The 18865-nt window shown below is 40.7% G+C and overlaps 3 protein-coding genes across 6 annotated transcripts; 1 reads left to right on the forward strand and 2 right to left on the reverse strand.

The window, feature by feature from the left end:
- Positions 1 to 710: 710 nt before the first annotated feature.
- LOC117544543 (protein CXorf21 homolog) lies at positions 711 to 2948 on the reverse strand. The gene is made up of 2 exons (XM_034213679.1): positions 2588 to 2948; positions 711 to 1726 (listed from the first exon to the last, which is right to left on the reverse strand). Exon 2 carries the CDS (start codon positions 1722 to 1724, stop codon positions 765 to 767), a length of 960 nt encoding a protein of 319 aa, XP_034069570.1. The 5' UTR covers positions 1725 to 1726; positions 2588 to 2948; the 3' UTR covers positions 711 to 764.
- Positions 1698 to 7956, forward strand: LOC117544544 (uncharacterized protein C13orf42). Of its 4 annotated transcripts, none has more exons than XM_034213683.1 (3): positions 1698 to 4714; positions 4802 to 4946; positions 7421 to 7956. In XM_034213683.1, exons 1-3 carry the CDS (start codon positions 4307 to 4309, stop codon positions 7663 to 7665), a joined length of 798 nt encoding a protein of 265 aa, XP_034069574.1. In that variant the 5' UTR covers positions 1698 to 4306; the 3' UTR covers positions 7666 to 7956. The 4 variants fall into 4 exon arrangements, with proteins under 4 accessions (XP_034069574.1, XP_034069571.1, XP_034069572.1 ...); XM_034213680.1 differs by having other exon boundaries at positions 1698 to 3357; positions 4136 to 4946; XM_034213681.1 differs by having other exon boundaries at positions 1698 to 3305; positions 4136 to 4946.
- A 1667-nt stretch (positions 7957 to 9623) lies between these two features.
- Positions 9624 to 13158, reverse strand: rnaseh2b (ribonuclease H2, subunit B). Its single transcript, XM_034213780.1, is given in 12 exon segments — positions 9624 to 9793; positions 10118 to 10195; positions 10420 to 10465; positions 10550 to 10631; positions 10850 to 10955; positions 11128 to 11192; positions 11275 to 11338; positions 11340 to 11390; positions 11723 to 11799; positions 12183 to 12290; positions 12686 to 12754; positions 12981 to 13158. Coding segments are annotated over 12 exon segments (921 nt in total). The 5' UTR covers positions 13045 to 13158; the 3' UTR covers positions 9624 to 9682.
- Between the last annotated feature and the right edge of the window lie 5707 nt (positions 13159 to 18865).

Here is an 18865-nt window from a genome sequence, read left to right on the forward strand (position 1 = left end):
TACTCTTCGCATATGAACAGGTAGCTGAAGAGCCCTTCAAACATATTTTTTAAGAGGGATATTAAGACTTCTACACTTTCAACCTCTTTGAGAATCCAGAATCCTTTTTCAAGTTCGACTACTGGAAACCTCCTGCTTATCTGAAAAGCTACATTTATAGGTATATGCACGGGAGGTTTCAAGTTTCCACATATTGAACCACATGCTTTTACCAAAATATATGTATTTTAAACAGCCCTTCAAGTGTCAATCTCTGCACATTATTATTCACAGAGAAGGTCAAACAACCAGGTGAAGCGACTAAAAGCAAAATACCTTTTGAGGTGGAGGGCATCTCTGCTTCCAGCATGAGTTTATTCCATTTAAATAAAAGATAATGGAGAAAACCTGTTGATTTTCAAACTTGTATATAAAGTTCCCTAAAGGACGTGAGACCATGTTCTTCTTCACTTGTCCCTAACCACAGGGAGACATTTATGTTTATCGTTATGCAAAGACTTAGCCGTTTGAACATGCTAAGACCAGTTTCAGTTTTCAGTTCCGGTCTTTATTGTCCTTTTTAGAAAGTGAAAAATGCACCAGCCCATAAACAACTTAAGTGATGACACATTAGATTGTCATAACATTGACGCATCAGATTTTTCTTACAACACCATCCTCTCCAGAGCTTATTAAAAAAAAAAATTAAAAAACTAGAAAAGAAACACAAGTTGTTAGTTTCATCTTTTATTTTGGTGACCAACCTATATTGAAAGGGAGAATTCTCACTGCGGTTTCTCCTCTCTGTTCTCTGTTAGCTGCTCCCTGGACGCTTCACTGGAGATCTGCAGGAAGGGGGTGCTGATCTCGCTGGAATGCATGTCTCCGGCCACCCGCAGCAGGCAGCTGAGGACCAGGTCTTTGGCCAGGCCGGCCTCCAGGTTCCCCTCCCGGCTCAGCTGCAGAGTGATCTGGTCCAGGCTGGTGAGGACCAGCTCTGAGCCCAGCAGAGGGATGGGGTCTGAGTCAGAACCAGGGGCCCTTTCCCTGGCCATGTTCTCCATCATGTACTGCTGGTACAAATCCAACAGTTTCTGCTCCAGGTAGTGATTTAGAAGAGAGTTGGAGAACGGACCTTCACGGCCCTGGAACAAAAAGCTACGATCTCGGGCACTGCCCATTCTCCAGCGATTTGAGCCCCCCCTCAGAGGATGCAGGAGCCCACCCTGAGATGCGTGTCCTGGGGGAGAGTCCTCCACAGCTGAGGGGACATCACAGGAGTGGAGGAAAGGGCCCTCAGCCTTCGCCTTAGGACAGACTCGGATCTCACCGTCATTGGTGGAGAGAGGCAGCACATGGTCGCCTCCAATATGGAGGTCGCTGTAGTTTTGGCAGATGCTCTGACAGAAGGAGGGGACCAAGAAAGGAGCGTCGCCCAGTGAGCGAGCCAGAGCCGGGATCTCTATCTCCGGGGAGATCTGTCTGCATGGCCGGGCTGCCAGGACGTCAAAGGACTGCAGCGGGGAAATGTACAACTCCACCGGATCGCTGGTGTTGTCCAAGCAACCCGTCAGCTCGGGGGAATTGTGATGGAGGAGTGGAGAGTGTCTGCTGGAGCCGGGCACCAGGGTCGCAGCTGCTCTCGGCACACCGTAAACACTCTGGGGAGCGTTCTGAGGAGGGAGAGGATCCAGCTCCTCCAGCTCGCCATAGGTCATTCTCAACAATCTGCCCTCACAAAGCATGGCTGCGGGGGAAACAATGACATTCTCAGAATCCGAGTTATTAACACTGCATGTCAGTATGCTGTGTGTAAAAGCTGTGTTCGGTAAGCTGCATCTTCCATGATACTGCAGATTTATATTCTGTTATTTGTATTTATATCGGGGCTAGGTAATATGTCTTCTTCCTGATATGCCATTCATATCTTCATAATGACACCAATATAGCATGTTTTATAAAAGAGGTATTGTGGAGCTGCAGAGACATCCTGGCTCACATCCAGATACCTATCTTTTTGGCAGAGATCCTCTTCAATCAAATTCATCTTTTAAAAATGTTTTACTTCTATATTGGCAACATCAGTCAAAAATGTTCGCAGTTGGGTATCTTTTCCAATTTGTGCAGCCCTGCATCTCCAAATGATATCCCCTCAAAATATGTCTCATCAGACTATCTTAAAAAATGTATTTTGTATGTGCTATTGATTCTAATTGTGTATCAACATATGATGTAATCACAATACAATCCTATTTAGGATGAAAAGGATGATATGGAATTATCACCCAGCTCTATCATACATACAAAAACATATAGCATGGACTAATGTTCTGCGCCTGAGAATAAACCGCCTCAGCTAGTTTGCTAAACAAATAAAACAGATACATTACATTTACAGTCTAACACCAGACCATTTATGACTTTATGAATGATTTCCAATTTAAAATCTGTTTCATCTGAAATGATCCTATTCATGATTTAGAGTTCTAACATATTGATTTCCCAAATAGAAAAAAAAGACTGTCCAAAGGAGGATTTGATGAAAGGGCACCTAACCTCGGCTAACAATCACAAGGATGAATCATATTCCTCTAAAAAAAGAACCTACCTTGGAGCAGAATCAGCGTCTCTGAGTCAGCGTTCACCTCAGGGTGCAAAGTGTTGTTCCTGAGTCACAAAGAACTTCTTATAAACATTACATGTGTCTATCGCACACCCTACCCAATGTGTCTGCATGAGTAACGGTGCGTTCACGGGCGAGGGTTCTTATAAAGCACCCTTAGAGGAAGTGGGAATGGTCGATGTTTTTCTTTCTTCCCATTTCTGCACACTTATTGAATCCTGAATATACTCTAACTCCGCCTTTTGCATACTGATATCAGGCTGAGCATATCCTGCTGTAGTTTGTACTATTTAAAATGATATCTATTTAACTCCTTACAATAAATATGTATCAACCTCTGCTTCAGTTTGTCCTCTTGCGACATGAAGTGAAATGGCAGATGTTTTATTCTCTAAATGCAACCTACGCTGTAAAAGGAAACCACAGAAGTTCTGTTTCTACGTAAAAAGAAACAGGTGTGCGATTGAGGTTAAGTTAAAACCAGAAGAGAAAGTTATATTTAATACGATACAAATGATCCGGAAACGGAAAGGTCGACAGTTGCTGCTTCCTGTTTTCTGATAAGTCCCATCACACACTCTGAGTTATCTCAGTTTGAGGACTTTATTTGAGGCTTTTATGTTGAATAACTGCATTTTAGAGCTACTCGCTTGACTCCTGTGTCTGCAGGCAAAAGCAGAAATGTGACTTTGTGCTGTGTTAGGTAACCACAACTCTTCATTTCCTCCTTGAAACCATTACTCCTCCTCAGCTAAGTAAATGCTGTTGCTTTCGTAAACATGATTGTGCCTTTCGGTGATATTTAATTTCCCCACTTTTTCCCCTCCTTTTGTTTGAATCATCGATCCTTTAAATCAGTTATCTGGTACAGTAATGGAGACTCTCCAGCTTTAGATATTCATGTGTCGGGATTTTTCCAAAGTGACAGTTCCTTGTCTGCATGTACGCCTCGCTTCAGTTCAGACTCTTGTATTCAGACGTCTTCTGCCTTCAGCAGGGAAGACATCATTAGAGGCACATGAAACACGAGAGAGCGTGTTTTATTATTAATCAGGTGAGGAAACCTAGACATAAGCAAACATCATATCACTTCTGGTGTTTGTAACAGTATCCAAGTGGTTCACATAATGTATTATTTTGATATAGATTCTTCTATTTTCTCTTCTTATTTCATCTTTCATAAAGACACAAGCATTTTAAGAGCTTCACCTCTCAGCATCTTCTGATCTTTATCACATTTGAATTAGAACCCAGGAATGTGAACACTTTAACATCTTCTTTTATGCTGTGTTGTTTATTAAAGAAGCATTCACTGCCTCAAGAGGTGCAGCTACAGTTAGTCAGACTGCTGGTTGTTGTTATTTTGCCCACTGAGTCCCGTATGACTCAGGATATCTGACACAGGCCGGCTGCGCAGTAGTAATGGCAGCACAAAGTGTAGGGTTACCGACCTGTTGTCACAGCGATGTCGCTGAGCAACACCCCAAAACATTAAAGACTACCAGAAACTCTGACCTGCTTTTGTGTCACCAGAGAGCAGCCATTTCAGCACCCTGGACAGCAACAGTGAAGAGCTCCAGTGAAGTTGTGTTTCCTCTGAGACATATTGTCTGGCTTTAAGGAGGCTGAATATGGATAGATGCTTCACCAACTCTAAGGAACCTAAGGACACGTCTGCGACCCTGACATACTTTGTTTAGAGGGATGTTCAAGAAGATTAACAATGTGTTTCGTCCCAACCAACACGGACCCGGAGTGCGGGACGCGGGGGGGGTTCGGTCTGAGCAGGACTACCACAGCGCCTGCACCGTCCGGCTGGTCCGCAGCACCTCCATGCTCGTGGTGGGAGAGAAAACTCAAGTCGTGAGCTCCACTTTGAAACGCAGCAAAAGCACAGTGAGCATCGAGTCGACCTTGTACTACTATCAGAGACAAGAGGACAGGATTTGGCTCTACTCTCAGAATCAGAACTGCCTGGAGTACCTGGAAGCACTTGTGGCTTTGAGACGGCAGTACACAAAGAGCGTGAGTGATTTCAAAAGTAAGGACTCCAAGGCCACAGTGTCCTCCAAGAAGAAGCATGCACCTCCTCCGCCTACAAAGGAAGGAACGGTAAGCTTCAATCATCCAAAGCAGAGCACATGGCAGGCAATATCAAAGACAAATGTTCTCCCGGTTTTTTGTTTTTTTTCCCCGCAGATATCACGAGCCAAACCCTCTGCGCCTCCCGTCCCCAACGTGGAGGACTCGCTGCAGTTCTTTGATGCTGTCATCGCCGGCTGTGACAGCGAACCTCTGCGAAAATCGTATATGGATGATGGACACGCAGATGTGGACTTCATAGGTGAGTTTGGAATGATTTTTTATAACTGAAATGGTGCTGGGGTTTAGGGCCTGCAAGCCTTCTACTACTAAATAAAGATTGGACACTAAACATGGTTGTATTCAGGGTTAGACAATCGATGGTGGAATGAAAGTGCATTCATAATAATTAGCCCATGATACAATAAATTAAAATGCAAAGATAACTGGGATTGTTTTTATGCCTAATGAGGACTTTGGTTATTTCACTTTGGATACTTGCTACACAAAATATAACATTCACCTACTTTTAATTTATTAATGGATCTAAACATTTCTTCCACCACTGTGAATGAGAGATGATCAGGGTTGTCATGTCATATCAGTATATTTGCTCAATAATTGTACTTTATTATATATATTTGCATCTTCTATTAGTTATTAAACAAAGTTGCTTTCATATGAATGCAGTCACAATTTGAACCCAATAAATTATTTAATACAATAACAATGAAGTTCAAGGAAGCTAACATTTACACACCAATTTGGGGTTTAGTTGACTGCAGGACCAGGAATCAAACCAACAACCCTTTCGACCGCACCACCTCACAGCCGCATAGTGTATGTAATGGTATATATTTAGGTCTTTGTTGTTTTAACTATATGTTACCTACATTAAGGGTTTAGTTGTCGGACGTCTAGATTTTTATGTTATCAGGGAAACAAGCAGAGGAAACGTAGCTGTCCCTGTGTCCTTTTTCCACTGGGGAAACACAGATTTGTTACATAAAACGATACGGTTAATTGTTTTCACCCGTTTTGCTAACGTGTGCATTGGTTTGGAGAGGAGGAGATCTCGTGAGTATTTCTGTAGAGGGGTTAAAAACCTGAAAATGGAATTCCAAAAGAATCCTAACCATGAATATGACTGCAAAGACAACAAAGGATGTCATCTCCCATGATCCCACACTACTTCACAACACCGACAAACTCCTACTTATTTTAGCCCATCATGGCAACAAAAATGACATGTAGTGTGTTAAAGATTGAGATAGCATGACATCATTTGTAAGATAATCTTTCCAGATGGTTATCTATTAGGGGTGTAACGGTTCACAAACATTTCGGTTCGGTACGTACCTCGGTTTTTTGGTCACGGTTCGGTTCGGTACGTTTTCGGTACAGCAGAATTTTTTTTCACAGAACAAAACATATATATATATATTTTTTTTATTATTATTAAACTGTGAATAATGTATTCACTCAAATAAATACAAAATATAATAAAATAAACATTAAGGTGCAGCATTTCGATGAACTGAAATAATCTGTATTTGAACTTTACTGTAGGCTACTAGTACTCACAAAACATAAACTATTAGTTTTGGGTTTTTAATTATTATTAAACTGTGAATATTCACTTAAATAAATACAAAATATAATAAAATAAACATTAAGGTGCAGCTTTTCGATTAACTGAAATAATCTGTATTTGAACTGTACTGTTACTCCAGTTCCTAAGCAGCCAGTTTGACATTATGACTTGCTTGTCATTGTATTTTCATGTTTTTTTAAAGAAAAATGAACTTGTCCACATTGCTTGCCGAAAGGGCAGATCTGCTGGCACTAACAATGTCTCCTGCTGTGGAGAACACCCTCTCTAGGGACAGAGGTAGCAGATACAGCCAGGTAGCGCTTTGCTAACATGGCAACATAAGGATATTTGGCGTTTGTAATAGCTTTGGCTCGGTCTGATCTTTTTGCGAGTGGTGGAGGCTTAAATGCTAGCGGGAGTTGGGTTTGCACTTCAGTCTTTTTTCTTTTGATACCGGTGATATTCACGTTCGGGTGATGCCTTTTCAAGAGTGTGCAAGTTTGATGTATTGCCAGCCGCGTAACCAATTTTAGTTGAACAATGCCGACAAACAGCTTTGGTTCGGTCCACCTGTCTTTGTCCTTCATCCTTGTTCGTAACTGCGAAACCAAAATGTTCCCAAACCGGAGACTTCAATGATGCTGGAGGATTTTCGAGCTCAACTTTATCTGCGTTCGCCATTCATTTTCGACAGTTCCTCAAATTACTGACTACATTTGAACGCATCCCTCTGACCAGCTCTCATAGTATGCCTCTCATCCAATGAAATGACTTGCTCGCTCTATGACGCGTTGAACCCAATGTGACCAAATTACTCTGAATGCTGCGACGCAGCACCTGAGATTACTTCCAAAAAGTTGTTCACGTTCTCAATTGTTTACGTTTAACGTTATATTCGTTCGGTACACTTCGGTACACACCTGTACCGAACCGAAGGGCCCGTACCGAATAATTTCGGTACGGGTACGTGTACCGTTACACCCCTATTATCTATACATCAACAAATGAATCCGATACAAACGGCTGCTGCTGAGTTAAATGGTTCAGATTCTTAATGTCCAGTAAAGAAAGCTTCTGGTCACAAAACGACTGCCCTCAGCTTCAACTAATGTGCTTGCCCTCGGCTCTGCTCTCTCCCACAGTGGCCTCCAGCTCTGCCGAACACGACCTCCACTCTAACTGGGTCCTACGGGTTCCTCGGGTCGCGGATGACTCCAAGCAGAAGGAAGTTCACGTGTGTGCCAAGGAAAGTGTCTCTAAGAAGAAAAACAAGAGCGGGTCGACCAGCAGCAGACTGCGGCTGCAGAGGAACCCGATCCATCTGCCCAAAGTGGTGGAGAGCGCATTCCAGACTCTGCGCTTCAAACCCAAATTAAAAAAGCAGTGAAGCTTGATGGACATTCGAAACCACCGGCACTGCCACTCTGCTGACGAAGAGCTCAACCCAGTTCGTATGGACCTGCACTATGCTCTGCTCAAACTCCATCCGGACAATTAAAGAGGCCCTATAGTGCTTTTTGGGGTTTTCCCTTTCCTTTAGTTATATAGATTTGTGTGCATGTAAATGGTCTGCGAAGGCTGAAATCCCACACACTCTGAAATGCCTCCATTGTGACATCTCTACGTAACACTCAAAGCACAAAATACAAATATGAACCTGAAATTAGCGTAATATGTCCTCAAAATAATTGTAATAAAGCAAATTGTAAAAAAAAAGATATCGGTCAAGCCAACAACATACTTCCTTTTTTTACCCTCAGACATTTTGACTTGACAATGGTTTGCACTGCGAACATGAACGATTTCTCCGTTGTATTCAAGGTTGCCAGTAAGCCTTGATACTGTTACGAAGAACCAGCATGCACAATATCATGACCCCAAAACTAGGAGCATGAATTCAGCCGCGATCAGCAGAAGTCCATCATCAGCTACAGGCAGCCATCTCTATTCACTGTCTTTGTTCTTTCAACTCTTAATTATTATTCTCATGTTATCTTTACTGTGGCACTAAACATGTTTCAAATATTCAGCTTACAAATTTCCTTCGAACATCAAAACATTCCAAAAGTGCATGATAAGAAAAATCTTAAAATGTGTTATTTAAACATTTTCAGAACATAATTTAGGATACAAAAATGTAGCATTTGAAGCAGACAGACTTCTACATCTGGCACCGAGCCTGAAAGTGAGAGGAGAAACAAGGAGCTGCAGACAGGATGTTTCTGGAAGGAAGCAGACAATGTTTATTTAACTGCTCCCATCCTCACATAAAATCTACATCAATGCACTCGGCAAAGTCTTTTCTCTCTTGGTTTAGTAATATTTGCACTGAGAAGCAGTTTAAAAAAGTACGCTTCAGCTTAATTTGATGCAATTATTTGAAAAGCTGAAACATACAAGACTTGGAAATATTCAAATTCATAAAGTGTCGTCTACATAATCACACTTTCAGCAAGAAACTCCATTAATACTATATTCTATTATAAAAGCCAGCAATCCAGTTTAGTGTCTGCTTTTCAACATCCACTATTCACGCTGCAGTGTCTTCAGAAATGACCTTCTCTGGTTTCCTTCCAGTTCTGACATGTCAATACATCTTCTGTGAAAAGCCAATCAAGTGTTGTTTGTTTCAGGGCTTTAAACCTTAGCAAGTTAATATAAAATTAATTATGTGATTTATATGTATCAATTATATGCCACTATAAATGAGACTTCTTTAAAGACATCTCACAATACGCCTGCCTTCAACCCATGCATCAGTAGCATTGTTCAAATGTCCTTTAAACTGAATTGAGGAATCAAAGCCAGAGGTAAATTGCAACAATGTCCTTCAAGCCCGGCTGAAAGGTAAACATGTTTCCCTCCTGCACCAAAAGTCTGAGACGACTGGGTTTGTAAGGCGAGTCCCAAGGCTGCACTGACTGAAAAAGTTCAAAACCAGCTAAGGTTATTCCGTTCGTTTCCTGAAGTTAAAATGGACTGCGAGAAAAGGTATTTCAAGATGTCTGTGTGTATACCACATGTAGAAATGTTGACAAAAAAGCTGACTTTGACTTTAAAGGGTCAATTCACCCAATAAGAAAAAAAGTGACATTTTTGTAATGTGCAATGATGGTATTTCTGGATGTATTTGCCCAGCATGCGAGCGATTTGTTAAAGCTGATATCAAGTTACTAGTAACTAAAGAAATACATGTACTGGAGAAAAGGGTATATCTTAAGAGGTAGAAGTATAACAAATGTGTACTGTAGAGTCGTATATAAATACAAACAATAATGAGGTTAAAATGCTAATTTACATGCAAATATTCTCATTCAAACCATGAATCGAAATGAAGAGCATATGTCCAATACATTTTCTTTATTACAAATGTTTCATATACAAAACCAGGAACTAAACAACATTCACTTCTTTTCTGCTTTGACTTTGGGACTGAAGAAGGAGGACATCGACTTCATGCCAGTTTTGTCCACTTTCGCCAGAGATTTCTGAGCTGCAGTCATCTTCTTTGGCGGCTGGAATAAAGGGCGAAAAAGATCAATACCATACAACTCAACACCTCTGCAGAGACACAGTAGGGAATTAATCACACATCATTTAAGAAAAACATGTCGCCGCAAGGTAAGCCAGATAACCCATGTGTACTACACACAAAGCTTAAAGAAGACCTTCAACAAACAAGAGCTATGCTAACAATCACTCAAGGTTTTGTACTCGACACTGCAGAGATGAAAGCAAAGATAAGCCCATAAATTAGGATGTAGTCAAAGCAAGTGATCAATGCCTCAGATTCCTCCATTGATTGTTTGGTCTATTCAGGCAGCTCTGTATAAACTCACTTTCCGCGCAAAGTCTGCACTGTTGAATTTAGTGTAGTCCTCTTCAGCCTCCACAGGTAATTCAGAAAGTTTCCGCTTCTGCAGAAAGAGGAAGTAAGACAAGCTTTTCATGACAAAGAGCAACCATTTATTACGAGAACACCCACTAAGCACCGTACAGCACGGGTTAAAACACACAAGCACAATGCCACAATGTTAGTGAGGTGGAGCGCTACAGAAAGAACACACTGAGTTTAAAGCATGCAGAAAGAGTATATAACAGCTATATTAACGTTACACTTCTTAGAGAGCCGCTAACATACCTTGGAAGGAGGTTCTGGCTCCTTTGGGCTTGTGAGCTCTGGTAACCTGTGGAGTAGAAAAAGGCATGCTTGATCACCCCTATATCTGTTAATTATTAAGATTATAAGTGTAACAGATGTCTGAACTTACTGCAGGTGTTTGAGGAGGGCTTTGCTGAGGTCTTCACTGAGGTACTCTGATAGGATGCCATGAGCGTAGCGTAGGAAGTCCTCTGTATCAAACACATTGACAGTAATCAACAATACTTTAGTGGTGGGGAAAATGTTGTTTGAGGTTTATAACCCTTAGATGTAAACGGTGCAATATCACTGCCATCTATTGGTCAACATCATATCCTGCTTCTATTTTCATAGGAAGGTGAGACGGGAGTTTCCCACAGTGTTGAGATGGGACATAATAGGGAAGTGGTGTAAAGTAAAAGTGACTCACCTGGACGGTAGTCTGACTCGGACTTCACTCTGATGTAGGTTGTGGATTTGACTCCTTCTCCCACAGATATATTTCTCGCTTTGAGCACAGTGACTGTCCTCTCCACCTACAAACAAAAAAAAGTTACAAAAATGGTATGAAATTCTGCTTTGTAAAACTAACTGTGCTTTTTTACACACACATTTGTTCTGATATTTTTGAGTAGCATTGAAGTAAAAACAACTTGCTCTCTAATGACTGAACAAAAATGGTTCATCTAAAATAAGGTGAGCTTTTACCTTTTTCTTCAACCAATTCATCGTCTTCTCTTGACTGTAGCGATGAAACTTGACTCCTCCCACCTCTGGAATTATGAAACACAATATTTAAACAATGCAATCAGCATAATAGCTGAGGAACATTATATTATATATAATAAACTCCACCTTTTTCCTCTGCAATGTGGTGCAGGGAGGACAGGGCACGTGTGCAGCTCAGCAGCCTCGGACAGGCCCGGGAAGTCCTCGTCCATAACGACCTGATCCAAGGGCTGGAACTTCCCCTGAGCAGAGGGAAAAGATCATTAAACGTCCTTCATATGTGAGGAGTAAGTTACAACATTTCAATTACTGAACTTATTTACAATCATTTATACAATGCTTAAGTCGTATCAGGCCATCCCTGTAATTATTACTTCTATTAAGATGGTTGTTTGTTTGTCAGCCGAATTACAGAAACACTACAGCCCGACTTTGATAAGGATGTAGCTTCAGCCATTGCAGAGAGCCGTTCCTGGTACAGTAAATGCACTAATGTGATATCAAATCACCAGCGTTGACACCTTCTGACAATTTCAAAATGAGTATACACACTTTTACTTTTTCTGTTTCTTACCTCTTTGCCCACTTTGACCAAATAGGGCAACATTAGATAGAGAGGATCCATTGGTGTTACTAAGAGAAGTCTCCCATCTGTTGATGAAATAAACACATGGTTAAATCTTGACGATATGTAAAATTACAGAATAACGGTGCAGCATTTCTGAATATTTAAAGTTATAAAGGTGTGTGTTTTTTTAGGAACCTGTTGTCAATCACAGACCTGATGGTTATACTTATTTTGTGTCAGCAGTTCGTCTTTCTAGATGTTGTTTGTCTGTGCTTGGCAAATGTCATCATAATATACAGACACTGTTCCTCTGTAAGTGGAACCAAGCTGCTCAAAGTGTTTGGTACAAAACTATTTGCTACTACTACTACTTAGAATTACTGCAAATAGTAGACTTAAAGTAATGTAGCAGTGTGTATGATTATGATTAGCTTGAGTTCACACTGTAATGACGCATGAAACCAACCTCTCTGTACAGTCTGGCCAACAAACCAGGAGTGGAAATCTTCTTCAAACGCTTTGACCTCAAACAGCTGCACATCACCACCACTCAACATATACAGAGACGCTGCATCTGCAGGACAAAACAAAAGAGGAACAGTTACTTTCACTACCACATCTGCAAATGCACAAGATACAGAATTAGACTGCTGGGTTTTTTACACATCCTCGTGTTATCAATAATCATATGTGGACTTTATGTTAAAACAGTTTTAGATTGGTTAGGGCAGCATCAAACACTCACTTTGATCCTTGATGTTCAACACATTTGATTCATTATAAAGGGCCATGTGGAGTTTTGTTGTATACAAACTACATTTTCTAAGGTTTTAAAATGTGCTGTACAAAACCTTGAATGCTTTGTCTTTTATAACGTGCACTAGGGCTATTTAAACGTATCATGCACATTGTTCAGTGCCTTATGATATTGTTAGTTGCAGCCATAAATAGATGTATAACAAGACTTGCCTGTAACGGGGTTCCTCAGTCTCACAAAAGCTGGTTCACTGTCGTGCTTCTGTGTGTCGATGGCAGAGTCTGGGGACACAAAAACAAAACAAAAGATCCTCCATTAGACTTCCTCAAAGTAGTAATGCAATAGTGCCTGTAATGCGTGGTTAAAGCTAAGCATAATAACTCAAATGTAAGCTTTAGTAGAGTAATTTACGTGGTGACAGTTATCAATAACTTTTGTATTTCCGTAACGTGAAATAGCAAGCTAGTTTTAGTTAGTGAGCATAAATTGAATGACTGTTTCACGTACCTGCAGCAATGACAACCCAGCTGTCATTTTGCATATTAGGCATTCGCTTCTTTTTAGTAGCCATGTTGTATTGTTAAACTTGAAGTGATGGCTTACTGTTGACTGAAAGCTAATTGTGGCTAAAAACAGTCGGCCTACAACATGAGCTCAGAAAAGGCGCCTGTATCTCTGAGCACTTTCTTCGTTACTAACACAGGTGAAAACAATACTTTCATTTTACCGCTAACGGCTGATTTTTATTTGTATTCTTAAAACAAGCGATTATAAACGCGTTTTAAAGTAAAGTAGATATTGCAGTCTCGAAACAAGTTCAAAAAGAAGCGAAAAACTTACGATGATAGACTTTTAATTCACACTCTTTCCCCCTTTTTAATACAGTGGAACATTCCGTTGTGACGTGATTCAACATGTAGTTTATACGTAAAACCGCGAGATGTCGCTCAAGAACTTTGATATAAATACATGCTAACGTTTTTCTGCACAGTTTACAGTACAGTCACTGAACTGAGGTTTCTAAATAACCTTTTGATCTTCACAATTAGCAATAAAGTAAGTAAGTAGTGTTCCTTCCAGTCACTTACTATACTTTAGTACTTTTTATGAGGCAGTATACATGTGGTCTAGTGTAGTATTTCATGCTTCTTTATACTTCTACTCCAATACATGTCAAAGGCAAATTTGTAGATGTTACTCCACTACATTTGTTTGACAACTACTGTTACTACTTTAAATATTCATATTATTACATCTAAGAGAAATCAACTCATAAAGGATGATACATTATTGTATGCCAATCTTGTCAGAGACATGTACAATTTGCTGCACCTTTACCCACTGCATGATCAAAATGTTTCATTTAATACAATTTAATGTTAATACATTTCTATTTTAATTATAGTATTATTTGTAATGCAGGATTTTTACCTGTGACAATGTATTCCTGCACTGTAGTACTTCTGTTTCCACTTAAGATCAGCATAGGCTTCTTCTTCCACCACTGTCCTTTGGCACACTTGCACACAGCAGATTGGGCGATCCATCTGTCCTTCAGTGAGAGGAGGGCATCTCTCACTCTCTCTCTCAGGATATGACACTGTGTGTCCCAGTTGGTTTTCAGTGAGTCACTTGTTTTGTTTTTTCTCCTTCTCTCACTGTTCATGTGCATGCTCAAACGACTATGTATGACACGACTGTGCTTGGGTGAGTTTTCATCCCAATTAGATGACTTTAGCTGTGTCATCAGATTGTTAAACTGTTTGGGGGTCCCTCTGATATATATGGCTTGAGTTGTTGATTTCCCTCTCCCCTAAAGACACCCACAGCACATCCTATTAACAGGTTTTTAATTAGTTTGTTTTGGTAATGAGGATGGGAGGGATTTGTGTACTGGTGACTGAGTTTTAAACATTGCCTATACAGTGTCCCTGTGGTGGAGCAGCATGACGTAGAGGAAAGCTATAGATCCTACGCAGGGTGACTTATGGTTTCATGTTTCTCTGACTTGCTCATTTTCCTGTGATCTTTTTCTGCATTTTCAGTTTATTGTGCCTTGTATCACTTTTTTTTAGGTCAGATTCGATCAACATACGCTCTCAACCCTTTGAACACTGTCTCCTCCTTGAAATCAGATAGATTTATGGTGCTGTAGTCTGTGGCAAAGAGAGCGTGGGTGAGATATTGTCTGTGAATTACTTGTGTTATGGGTCCCGGGAGTATCATACACAACAGTCTGTGCGGCTAAACAGAATATTCCATGAAAGCTTTCTTTCTTTTTGGGTTGCTTGAGGGAACGTCTGCGTTTCTGACTGCCAGGGAGAACAACAGCGGTCTTTCTGGTACGCTGGACCACAGGCAGCCCCAGAGAGCCGAGTCCTCTGTCACCAGCATGCAGAGGAGAACAAAGTGGGTCTAAATTTAGGCCCCAATATGGCTTCTTAGACCGTAAATCTTAGACCCCTTTCCCACACAGAAATCCTTATCCGTCAGACTTCCAACAAAGAGAAAGTCAAGATAAAAGCCATCCTAAATATAAGAAAAAACGAGCATGAGAAATTCAACATAACCAAAGTCTGATCTGTCTATCTCCCCTTCCTCCTTCCCCATGAAATTCATTTTGAGCATTCTACTTCTTTCTAGAAATTAGATGATTCCAATAAACTTTTCCGTGGAGGTATAGAATTTATTGCAGCCAGCAGGCAGTGGACGGTTGGTCACACTCTGCTGAGCACATTGAACAGCCCCATGGTCCTATCCATCTCTGTGGCCTCATTTGTGGTGGTGGTCCAATGCAGGGTGACTGGTTACAGCTTTACATATCGACTCAGCCTCAAACTGTCATGTCGCTACCATGTGTGCTGGGCACAGTGGTGGGATTGTATTTAAGGACAATTTTGAGCTACTTGTAGGTACTTTCCGTGGATATTTTCAATTTACGCTACTTTATACTTCTACTCTGCTACATTTTAGAAGCCAACATTGTACCTTTTTTAATCTGTTTATTTGACAGCATTAGTTACTAATTGAGCTCTACGACTGAGACACTTAGGGGGATAGAGATACTCAAGTAAGATTTTGTATGCAGGACATTTACTTACAGAGTATTTTAAAATATGGTATAGGTACATTTTTCCATCACTGGCTCTGCATTACATAAGGAGTAGTTTTACCCACTTTGTAGGAGTTGTGAGAAGACAGAGTAAAACCACTTACCCATCAATATGACTAAACAAGGTGTGTCATTACAGCTAAAAACTCAACAACAAAACCATTGGAGACAGTAACTGACAACATTCTGTTTCCATAGTGACACACAGACACTGTCCTGCTACTGTGTTAGTGTGAAGGTAAAACATGACAGATAACGCACACAAGATAAGATGTAAGCAAATGATTAACTTCAGACCATGGTGAAGTATCTCCTCTTAGAGTTTGTTATGGCTTCATCTTTTATTTTCAGAATGTCCAAAGTGAAAAAGCTGATTTCATAAGCATTCATAATCACGAATTGTAACTGTCATGGCTGCCAAGAGAAGCAGGTTATAAATAGAAAGACAGCATCACGCAGGGTGCTACTTTTTCTGTATAGATTCAGCTTTGTCATGCAGCTGTCAAAGCCACATATTGAAATCCCCACAAATCAAGGACATAATGTACACACTAATACTAGACTGCACACACACACACACACACACAGACACACACAAAAACAGATGTGGAGAGAATTCCCCTTGGCAGCCGAAGCCTTTGAGTCATCATCTGGGATTCCCTTCCTCTCACTTCCAAATATGGGTGGGATATTGAGCGAGCGGGAGCTGAATGTGGAACCCCCTCGTGATGTCAGAGCTTTGACTGGAAATTCACAGGAAAGAATGTCGGGAATGCAAAAAAATCCCCCAAATACTGTTCCCGTATGCATGTTTATAAAGTCTGAGTGTTAGCACACATGCCTCATGTTCACTCCCACTCACTCACACACACACACACACACACACACACACACACACACACACACACACACACACACACACACACACACACAGACACATGTAAGGTTCCTCGCCAGTGTTCTCATTAACAGATATTCTTTCCCGTAAAGTATTTTTCCTCTTCACCCCACAGGATGGTGACTCCTCATTCCCAGCATCACTTGCTCTGTGTGAGGCCTCTGGATGAATGTGGTACTTTCCCTCTCCCTAATGGTGTCATGGCTGGAACATTAACTCTGTGTTTGGTGTAAAAAATGTGTAAGTACATTTTATTTTTGTTGTAAAAAGTACAATATGCTACATTTTTAATCTACTACATTAACATTAAGGATGTAGTACATTTGCAGAATACATGCTACATTTGTAACATTAACTTATGTGACTATTTATCTCTACACTACAAACTCTTCCTTTGTACTGTCAAGCTTTGCACATTTCTGCCCAAAACGACCCATTTTAAAACTGAAAGACTACTTATAACTAGAGAATGCAATTCCTGAAGAAATTGCTAGTGGGAATGCTTTATGCTGAAAAGCTGACGCTAAATTGCTATGCTGCAATGTAATGTGTAAGAAGAGAGTGAAGAATTTAGATTGAAATGATACATGACCACTGGGGGCTTGAATGTGTGATGAAAGAAGAAAAGAAAGTAAAAAGGCTTGGAAAAGCAGCAGAATATTTGAACTGCAAACTTTTGAACTAACTTGATGGCGAATGATCTGTCGCCATGGCAACGGCATTTGAAGACACCCCATAATACGCTTATGTGTTGATGGCTGCATCGTTACCAAACCTGTGAAGTTTTGGGCCATTTCGAGCATTTGAACTGAAGTTGTGAGAAAACCGTGTTTCATAGTGAGCATTGTGTTGCCAAGGCAACGGCATTTGAAGAAATCTTAAAACTGTCAAATAGATGTCTTCACGGCTGGACTGTTAGCACACATGTGAAGTTTGAGCACTTTTTGACCATTTTCATAGGAGTTATAGCAATATCGTGTTTTATCGTGCCATGGCAACAGCTTTTGACGATCGGACCGTGTCCATTGGAGTTAGAGCGACATCGTGTTTCATGGCGAGGGATGGAAACGGCATATGATGACACCCCATCATTTACGTAGAGCTGTTGAGGGCAGGACCATTAACCATTAGCTGAAGTCTGCTGCTGTTTTATGGCGAGGCGTTGCCATAGTAACACCACATTACGTAACATCAGATTTGATGTAGAGCTTTGTTAACCATTATCTGAAGTCTGCTGCTCTGAGCATGTCAGTTGGAGTTATGACATCATCGTGTTCCATGACACAGGTGTTTATATTTCAGCTAACGACGTTACCATAACACCTGTACTTGAGCCCAGAGATCAAATGTTTCCATGGTGCAGTAATCGGTGAGAGGAGAGCGTTTGCATTGTTCTGAATGAAAGATAAACCTGTTACATGTGAACGTTTTGTTGAAGAACCGTAACAGATATCGGTGACATTTCAACGCGTGAAGCATCTCAAGAACTCTGAGCATCTGAAGTGTGCTTTTTGTGTACTTTCGGGTTCATAATGTGGCCTTTTTCACAGATTAACTAAAGGTGTGCGGCTGCTGTGGTGGGGAAAGATGAGGCTGAACTTACAATGGTGTTTAATGGAGACATGTTGAAAGTTTTTGTCACTTCATGCCCTCAAGAGGCATTTTGTTTAATTATTTTGCAACATTTTAAAGTTGGAATGAGGTTTCTGAGTGAAAGTATGAAGGAACAGTTAGCAGTTGAAGTCGCATGAAGAGTTTCTCCATTTACTTCAATGTTAAAAATGTGATGAATTATGGGATATATCTCGGGAATTATGAAAGTTATGAATGAGAAAAGTAATAGCAATCGATTCCCGACCGAGCTGAACGTTTTGATGTTTGAACGGAGTTTCTGCGATGTGGAATGTGGGAGAAGAAGAGCAGCAAAATAACCCGGCAGAATAATAATAAAGAATTTCGTGCGTAGCATAACAAGTAGTTGGAATGCTGTATCAGCATTCCCACTAAATTAAAACCAACAAACAACGGGCAGATTAACCTGCTCCGTGGCCCCAGGGCCTAAATTAGCAGTGGGCCCCTATCCCACACCTGTTGCCTGTTAAGAAACGATCAGGTGCCGTCATTAACCAACCAGTGCTCCTTTAAAACTACTTCCAGTGGGTAACTTATTTTTTATTATTCTGACACCACTTGAATGCAGCACAAATGCCTTATCTTGAAATATTACAAATGAAAAACATTGTTTGTGTTTCTGCCCGTGATTCGGATCTGCCCAGAAATGTTATGAGTCCCTCTTATGACCATTTCACAAGAATTGGGCAAGTTGTTTTGGGCAATTCTGCTGAACGACAAACAGACAAACTAATCTGAGGCTTTTGGGAG

The sequence above is a fragment of the Gymnodraco acuticeps genome, unplaced genomic scaffold, assembly GCF_902827175.1.
Source record: "Gymnodraco acuticeps unplaced genomic scaffold, fGymAcu1.1, whole genome shotgun sequence".
NCBI classification, from domain to species: Eukaryota; Metazoa; Chordata; class Actinopteri; order Perciformes; family Bathydraconidae; genus Gymnodraco; species Gymnodraco acuticeps.

Bases quoted from the DNA above. Each gene is read 5' to 3' on its own strand.
- LOC117544544 (XM_034213680.1), top strand. From the start codon at position 4,307: ATGTTCAAGAAGATTAACAATGTGTTTCGTCCCAACCAACACGGACCC. The intron at 4,947-7,420 runs GTGAGTTTGGAA...TCTCTCCCACAG, and splicing joins CGCAGATGTGGACTTCATAG to TGGCCTCCAGCTCTGCCGAA.
- LOC117544543 (XM_034213679.1), bottom strand. From the start codon at position 1,724: ATGCTTTGTGAGGGCAGATTGTTGAGAATGACCTATGGCGAGCTGGAG.